The sequence below is a fragment of the Apis dorsata genome, unplaced genomic scaffold (genome assembly GCF_000469605.1).
Source record: "Apis dorsata unplaced genomic scaffold, Apis dorsata 1.3 scaffold_898, whole genome shotgun sequence".
NCBI classification, from domain to species: Eukaryota; Metazoa; Arthropoda; class Insecta; order Hymenoptera; family Apidae; genus Apis; species Apis dorsata.
This window is the reverse complement of record NW_006264013.1, coordinates 37,065-46,793: the sequence shown is the minus strand read 5'-3', so window position 1 is coordinate 46,793 and position 9,729 is coordinate 37,065. Positions and strand designations below refer to the sequence as shown.

Sequence of the window (9,729 nt, the reverse complement as noted above, 5' to 3'; positions counted from 1 at the left end):
TTTTTTTTTTTTTTTTTTTTTTTTTACCAAAAATCATTTTTTGAATAGTTTTGTTAAATAATTTATAATAAATAATTGAATAAAAGAACAATTAATGAAGTTTTAAAGCACTCTATAGATTCGCATCCTTCTGATTCTCAGTCATAGCAGGATTGGATTGTATGTATAGAGTAGCAGGATTCACCTCATCCCTCAGACTACCGAAATCCCAGCGTGAATGCATTACGCGTCAACGAACTCGGAGTAGCAATATCCTGAGTTGCTGGATGTTGGAGTATGGGGATTATAATACATTACCAATTCGAACGCCTCGATCATTTGACCTTGTTTCAGATTTTATTTCGCGTGTTGGTCTCATTGAATTTCAATATTTTATTGTAATAGTTTGTATGATTGTGTCAGAATGCGTAACAAACTGCAATTTTTATTAAATTATAATTGCTCTTTTGTCAAAAATGGATTAATTTATTATAATATGTAAATGCTATATAATATATAATGCTATATAATGATTTTAATTTTAAATTTATCTAATCATATATAAAATTAAATTACAGTTTAATTTTAATACTTTTTATTTATATATCTTTTTATAATTTTATATATCTCTTGTATTATAATTTTTTCTATATTTTCTACATTTACATGTATCTATAATCTTTTAATAATGAAAATATTTTAAATATTAAGAAAATAATTTCTTCCAAATAAATAAAATTAAAAATAATTTGAATAATATTATAAGAATAATATTTTTTCCTAAATTTTATCAAAATATATTTTGTATGTAAAATATATAATTTATATGTACATCGATCGTTGTTGTTACTGTAGAATAAAAGGTGAGGGGCAAAAAAGGGATGCTGAAATTCGGTAGCGGAGACACATGTCAATGGCAGGCCGGGGATCGGTTTCAGGGATTTCAGATCTAGACGATTCTGTAAATATTGTAATAAGTGTGCCATCATTGCCACGCCTGGCATTGATGTGCTTTGTTAATCGATTGGTTCATCGAAAATTTTTAATTATTGAAGTATTTGTTGAAATATTTTAGTTTCTATTAATTTATTAATTTTCTCATTAATGATTCTTTTAAGATATATTAGTAGATTGAATATAAAATTAAGATAAAAATAAACAAAATGGTACATTGCATATATATTTATATCATTACATATTATAATTGATTTATATGACAATATATTAAACTTATTATATCGATAATTATTAATTTATTAATTTTTATATTCTATTATATAATTTTATTTCATATATAAAATACAAATAATTTTAGTAATATGCATATATAAAATTATGTATTGCAATCATTAATGTTATTAGTTATCGATTTAGACATTAATGAAAAAATATGGTATTTATTGTTTTTCACCGTTCTCGTGAATTTTTCTACGATGATACACAGTTGTCATTTTCACACTTTCACCATTTCGTTGTGTAAACATCCATTGTGGATGCAGTGAATGATACTTCTGCCAGGCACATTTGCCAGTTGCAGAAAAGTTGCAGAATTTCGTTTAAATAGATCTTTTGCATTGAACACAATCTGTATGTACGATAAATAAATATTTTTGAAGAAGCTAATTTTGAATTTTTAATTCAATTAATGAATTGAATAAAATTTTTAATTAGTGAATTATTGAATGATATAAATATATTTCGTGATATGAATTATATTAAATACAATTTTTTCTGTCAATTTTCAACTTATGTTATGTTAATTTACAAATTCAATTTTTATTAATCTTTTTTTATTCGTATGTTTAGAGAGTAAGATAAAAAAGAGAGTAAGATAAAAGATTTTTCATGAAATAAATTAGATTAGGGATTTAAGTAATTCTTAATAATAGAGGTAAAAAAACTTAAGGGAAAAATTTAAGTAATAAGAATAAAATTCATTAGATTGATAACAATTGAAAATACTTTTATACACTATATTAATATAATATGGACGTATATTTTTATTTTACAATTTTTTATTTATTTTCATTTATAATTATTTATTTCAATTGTTGGAAATATTTTATTAAAATACTCTTTATAAAAGTGCTACAATGTTTATTTAAATAGCTTAAATAAAAATAAATTGTTTTCATAATTAATTCTTTTATAATGATTTATAAATATATATATATAATATTATTATATATGTAATATAATCTTTATTATAATTATTTTTAAATTATTAATTATTTTAAATCCTTAAAATATGAAATGAAATTAATACAAATGTTAACTGTATCTTATATTCGTGATAAATCAATATAATTGCTCATTATGTATATATATACGCATAAGCAGAATACAAAACATTATTCTCCAAAGCAATCTATAAAAACATATCCATATTTGTATCCAATTCGAAAAATAACGTAACGTAATTCATCTATGAATATGTAAATTAATTTTTTTGATCAGTTGGTTTGAGATCCTCGGTTGTGCCTTAATATGCGCTCGTATTGCACTACGAAATTGCGTAAACTAGTGCAAGGATGGAGGCAAGCATCAGTCCATCTAAAGATATGCACCCCTGTGCTCTCACTGAAATAATCATATGGTTAGCTAATGGTAGTGCTGGGGTAGCGATTGCTCTGGCTGCTGCGGCTTCCATAAGGCGTTTGGGGAGAATAATAAATAAATTCAATGTATTTGCTCGAACCCTCCACAAATATTCAATGATAGATCGGAATCTTAAGAGAGGAAAATGATGCATGGGCCAAAGCTTAGTAATGGTCAAGATTAAAAGATCAAATATTTCTGCGTTTCTTCCGAATTATTGTTGTCGTATTATTTATTTAACTAGTGTAATTACAATTCATATATAATGGATTTTCACTCACATACATTTGTAATATGGTTTACAAATATAAATATAGATATTAAAAATTATATATATATATGTAACTTCTATTATGTAATTTTGACTATATGATAATGCTTTGCATTCTGATCGAAATTTTATATCGAAATCTTGTAAGTTAGCTATTATTTCTATTCACTTCTTAAGAATGTTTTCATGAGCAAACTATCAAATAACATTTCTAATAAAAACAATTTTATATATTTATCTCTATTAATCTTAAATATTAATATTTTATTTTATTTTTCTATTTATTCATTGATCTTGTCTTATAATTGATCAATAAAGAAAGAATTATATTATATTATCTTTTGTATTTATTGTATCAATTAGAAATTTGCAGATATTGATATAATTTATTATAATTATTCTTATAGTCTTAAAGTTATTAAAATTTTTAAATATTTTAATTTTCTTAATTTTTTAAATTTTTTTAATGAGAATATTCTTATTCTATATTTTCTATTGAAATTATTTATCAATAAAATTTTATTTTCCATAAAAAAAAATTTCGAATATCGTTAATTTTTTAATATAATAATTTTAAAAAATTAATAAATTTGAAAAGAGATCATCTGTAAATTCTAATTATTTTGCAGATTTCTTGAATTGTAACCATATAGATCAACTCATTCGAGCAAAATCATTCTGAACCTGTCCTAGAGCATGGACCCCTTGGTTATCATTCATGTTATTATAGATTATAGGGTGTGTCTACAATTTGAGTGGTTCTAATCCACGCGCGCATCCCGCTGCATTTTATTAGCGTATTTACCGAATCCCTTGGGATACTGACAAAAGTATCGGTATTATCGGTTGTTCGTGTTCGTCCATTTCGTCGTTTCTATCATCGCAGTGATAAAGCTTAAGCGTCTTTGCTTGTATGAGTAATTGCTTGTATATCTATTGATGAATTATGCAACAATGAGGAATCAGAATCATTGCTTGCAATGTTCTCTTTCCGATTTCTCATCCGATTTGTTTCATTATTGCTGACATAAAAATAAGACATAAAGATAAATAAAACTTAATTTTTCTAAAAGCAATCAAACTTATTTATCACATTTGAAGATATATATATAGATATATTTTTTAATAAATTAAATTTTAGATTATATTTTTATAAAAGAGCTTTAAATATTATTAACTTTAAATATTATATATTTTTTTTTATATATTCTAATGTATTTTTTATAGCATTTTTTTGTTTTATATTTTTTACGAAGAATATATATATACATATTTAAAATTTTAATATATGAAAATGTTAAAAAATTATTGTACATATTCTATCAAATTATATCTATTATTTTTTATAGTATAGTATAGTATAGTATAGTATAATATATATATATCAAATATTATCTAATATAAATATTATCGTTCCAAAAATTATTTTTTATTATGTATTATATTATTACGTACATGATTTTAATAGCCATAACTTTAAAAATATATAATTTGACTTATTTTTTATCGATATTATTATTATATTCAATTTTTCTTTATCTTTTTAAAAGTATATATTTATTTATGAAAATTTTAAATAATTTATTAATTAATAATATTTTTAATTTGGAAAATTAACAAGTTACAAATTAATTAAATTAGAGCTAGTCTTTTATAATTATAATTAAAATCAGATGAAAAAACAAAATAATTTTGATGATTTTTTTGTTAAAAAAACTGATTTTTTTAAATGACATTAAAAACTATTTCAAGAATTTTGAAGATGGAATATTAGAAGATGGAATTCTAACACTAAGACATAAAATAAATAAATAAATAAAATAAATAAAATCAATAAAATTATGAAAGTTACAGAAAAATACGGGAGATCCATATAATAAAAAAAAACGAAAAGAATTTTTGAAACAATCTAATATGATTTAAAAAATCATAAGTATAATAAATCAAGATCAATTATTGATCTATATTTGTAATATCTGTAAATACCACGCGCCATTTTCTCATTGATTGAATTTTACTTTTGGATTCTTGTAGCCGTTACAGATCTCACCTCTTATTCGTTAATCGCCTCATTGAGCATCGCTTTAAACAGACGCACCTTCAATCGCTTATAATTAATAGCTCACCTAACTCCCTTACAACTCGTCCAAGCGACATATCCATCAGGTGACTGTGATAGCGGGACCGTGCCATTATCAAGTTTTAAGTAAGGGTTGTCTTTTCTATCGAAAAGTCTCCGTGTGACGGAGAACGAGAGCGGGTGTGTGCGTGTCGAGTTCAGTATCGACGGATTAGCTTCCAGCTAGTTATGATTAGAGGAGACAGTTGGCCCTCGACTGGACTACTTCATATTCCAATACTCATTGGCGTCAGGCGAGCGCAATTCGGCCGTGTCGGTGTTTCGATGGAAAGGGGGCAGCGATAATACGCACTGACAGCCGCGCACCCTCGACAACCCTGTCGCTGGGGGGTCACGAGTGAAAGGAAGGGCGGATGGGTGCCGTAGGAGAAAAGAAAAACATATACAACAACCCGATAGAATGAGCATCGCATGCGCCGACGCTTGTTCCCTCTTCTGATGGTCTATGCGCGCAGAATTACCCACTGATGTTATAATCCTCTCGTGTTACGCCATCGCACATGCTGTCCTGTAAGCAATACATTGTTTTTTTTTTCTTTTCTTTTTCTCTTTTTCTATCTCTCTGATCTTTGTGCCTGTTACATTCTCCTCCTCCCCTCCACCTCCCATCATTTTATAACGCCAGATCTATCGGTACCCATATGCACACTTTGCCACCGCCAATAAGAAACACAGTATAGTTTGTTGTTCGCTGATCGGGACAGGTCTTTGTTGAATCGAGACAGCCGGAATTAACGAACGATTGATGTTAGTATTACTTGAGTGTTAATGCATGCTACTGGGAATTCGAACACATTGACAAAAACGAAATGACAGTTGGATATGATATTTTGTTTTAGAATTTTTGGATAAACTTGAGGATTTAAGAGACATGAGTCGATTTTTTTGGAGAATTGATTTATATTATGTTTCGAATAATCATAAAAGAAATTAATTAAAATTTTTGAATTTAGATTTTATTCTGAAAAATATGATAATTATTTACGAAAATTATCAGCCACAGTGATTTTTAAAATATTTTTTTACACCAAATATAACATTTTTTTAACATTTATGTTATCAAGTATGTATCACTATATATGTATACTGAAAAGTGTTGTAAAGATTTTACTAATCTTTAATTTTCATTAAAAGTTATTAATATAATTTAATCTAATCTAATCTATGAAATCAGAAATTAAATAAATAATTTTTATTGACATCAATTAATTTATGTTAATTTAATTTTACTTCATATCAATTATAATTATCTGCAATAAATTTGATTAAATTAAATTTAAACTATTTTATTTAAGAAAAATTTTTAATGAATAATCACTATATAAAATCTTTATATCATTATTCATAATAATGATTTTAATAATATATTAAAAAGTCATCAAAATTAAAGAATAATACTTTTTTTGTATAGTTATTAAAAATTATATAAATATTATTTTTAAATGATTTTTTTTTATTAAAATATATAGAAATTTATTAAATATATAAATAAATAATTGTTATATCATTTGTATTTCAGATATTTGGTAGCAGGGGGATTAATAGATCGAGTATTTTGTCATAGTCGAGCTTTGATCGAGACTGACTTTTTTGTGGAGCAGGACCATGAATCGCTAGTTTTATTGTCTTCATACGATTTGCTGTTTCGTATCTGCTGTCACTTAAAAAAGTCAACGGATCAAGATACAGGAATTATTAATGAGAGTAATAACAATGTTGAACAGACCAACGTTGAATCGCATCTTCTCTCAACGTTGTCCTCGACTGAAGCTGCAGGTGCGATTGGTGCACTCTACGCAGTTGCACTTACGCCGCAAAATCAGAAAGGATCCTCTCCTACTCCTAATCAGACTATGGTGTCACAGTCTACAAGGATTCTGATCGTTCGCAGTCTTAGGCTACTTAAATCGATCGCCGGATTAAATATTCAAAAATTACAGGTAAGATAATTTCTAATTGCTAATAATTAATGTAAATTTTATCTGAAATGAGAAAGTTATTATCTATAAAATTTTTCTTTTCTTATAAAAAAAAAAAAAGAACCAAACAAAAAGTTAAAACTAAAAAGTTCTAAAAAATTTAAAAAAGTTTAATTTAATCCCTGTTTATAATGATATTCGAGTTAATAAAATCGAATTAATAAAAATCATCATTTGATGTAGGAAAAAACGAAAGCTCTTCAATTTGTCTTATACAATAATTAAAATCTTTATCGTGACTATTTTTATCTGTGGCTAAAAATCTAAATTTATTTTCAATATATATTACAATATTCAAATTGTATATTTAATTTGAATTTTATAGATTTACATTATACATTTCAGAAAAAAAAATTTTACCTAGAAAAACAAAACTTGATTATTTCTTCCCAAGCATCGATAGTCCTCTTTATTAAATTGAGTACCGTAAAAAATACAATAAAAATATATCGTGTATCAGAGGGGTTCGTCTGTCAAGATAGAAAGCCCTCCCGTGAAGTCTGCAATGATCAAACCACGAATTGAATCGAAAGCTCGCGCCCCCATCCATAAAAACCATAAGGGCTATCCTGTGTCCCATAGGAGAACCTGCTGAGTCTCATGGGATATCGTCTCGATTATCCTTGCGGTCCATACAGGCAGCATTTGCCGAAAAACCAATGTTTATTATCTATTCTCTTTGACTTTCTAACTACAATGTCTGGCTGTTCTCTAATCTCTATGGGAATCTGTCTCTTGCTCCTCAAAGAGATTAGGATCGTTGAATAGAAGTGATAGTTTATGACTTATCGTCATATTTTTGAATTTTTGCATCGAAATATTAATTTTTTAATTATATAATTTAGTTGGAATTATAAAATAAATAGAAATATAGCAATTATTGGTAACAGAAAGCACAATATAATGATAATGTATTGTTATATTGTTTGAAATATATTATTAATGATAAAAGAATGTTTATGAAAAATCAAAATTTATGAACAAATTAAAAAAATTTAAATTGACTTGTTTTATTTTTTTATGTCATAACCTATGAAATCTCTCTAATCTATGAAATATCTCTATTAAATTATGAGTATTTTATATTTTTTTACATATCATGAGTATTGAAAAAATTAAATAAGTCTCTATTTAAGCTACATTGTTTAATTATATTTATAAAAATTTGATTTCATAAATATCCGCAGTTTAATGATAATAATCTGACGATTTTTCTTTATATCTATATTATGCAATCGCTTCGAATTAGAATTATAATCTAATAGAAATCAATTCAAATTAAGTTATTTAAAACATTAAAAATAAAGTATGTAAAGTTAAACATATGTTAGTCTCAACTATTTTTTTATAATAATTTTTTAAGAAGTAACGAAAAAAATCTTCTAAAGATCACATAAAAGATTGACTTTGATAGCATATATCAAAATTAAGATTATCGAAATAGGTTTCTTAAGCATTTATTTAGTCTTTTCTCTAAATAATATTTATGTAATATAATATGCAAGATTATAACTCCATAATTTTTTGAAACATATATATGATGATTTTTGATATATTAAAAATTATATTTACATTCTACATCTACAAATTTTTTTGACTTGAGGAATTTTTCTTTAATTAAAATATGATAAATATTTATGATAATAATTAAAATTACATAATGTATAATTAGCAAGAGAAGATTAAGTCATCTTATCAAATTTAAATTTGTTTAAAAAATAATTTGAAATTTTTATTATTTTAAATTTTTGATGATTTTTATAAAACTGATCTGATGGCTAAATATCTTTTTATTAATATTATTCATTTAGATTTGATATGAAAACTAATATTTACTAACTGAATCTCTGATCGATATTAACAAAAATTTTTCACTTTTTACGAATTTCTTTATTTTTAGGAATTATGAATTCTTATTATTAAGTTTTATAAAACTAATTTCTCTCTTATTAAATTTTAAAATATCTTTTTAAAATATCTTTCTAATTTTACTTTTATTGATTGATTCAAAACATAACAAAGAGTCTTAGTGCGATTGATACTACACAATTTTTCTTTAATGAAAATAAAATATGATAACTTAATAAAATGTTTTAAAAAAATAATTAATTTGAAATATCTACAAAATAATTAAATTAGATATTTATATTTGAATTCTCATATTTGAATTTCATCTTAACTTTTTGATTTTAGAATCTCTTAGGAGCAGAAGGTACCAGCTTACAATGGCGACTGATAGCTAGTCATGTGATAACTCGATTATCACGAGATCCAATATCGCACAAGCTGGAAATTGGATTAGCACAGAACACTAGTAGTACTTACATTCTATCAGAACTATTCCAAGTTCTAGGATATTTTGCAATTAATAATCCAGAAAATCAGGTGAGTGCATGTTTCATAAGCAATATGAAATAAGAATATTTTTGCAAATATTAAAAAAAATTATTTTTTTAATTTTTTTAAATAGAAAGTATCTATTCCTAATGAAAAAAGAAAAATTTTTTTTCTATGTGTCAAATCAAACTTTCTTATTCATGTAGATATTTCTAAAATTAATAATTATTCATAATTTTATATTCAAAATACATTTTTATCTTTATAACAAAACATAAAATTGCAATATTAAAATCTTTATAATCAAATTCTTAGAATAAGGAATAGTTTTTTAAAATATTTTAAAAATTGATTTGAATAATAATTTTAGAGAATAAATTCTTTAATTTTATGTTCATGAAATATGTTGAATGAAATGTCAATCT

The 9,729-nt window shown here is 24.7% G+C and overlaps 1 protein-coding gene across 4 annotated transcripts in view; it reads left to right on the top strand.

Moving 5' to 3' along the window:
- The window catches only part of LOC102673573 (S phase cyclin A-associated protein in the endoplasmic reticulum), a 43,622-nt gene that overhangs the window by 27,643 nt on the left and 6,250 nt on the right, over positions 1 to 9,729 (top strand). For 3 of the 4 annotated variants that reach the window (XM_031514144.1, XM_031514143.1, XM_006623517.2), the window contains exons 12-13: positions 6,508 to 6,928; positions 9,161 to 9,352. In XM_031514144.1, the coding sequence (XP_031370004.1) occupies positions 6,508 to 6,928; positions 9,161 to 9,352 (613 nt within the window). Of the gene's footprint in view, positions 1 to 6,507; positions 6,929 to 9,160; positions 9,353 to 9,437; positions 9,572 to 9,729 lie in introns of those variants that run through there. The other variant, XM_031514145.1, reaches the window with a different exon arrangement.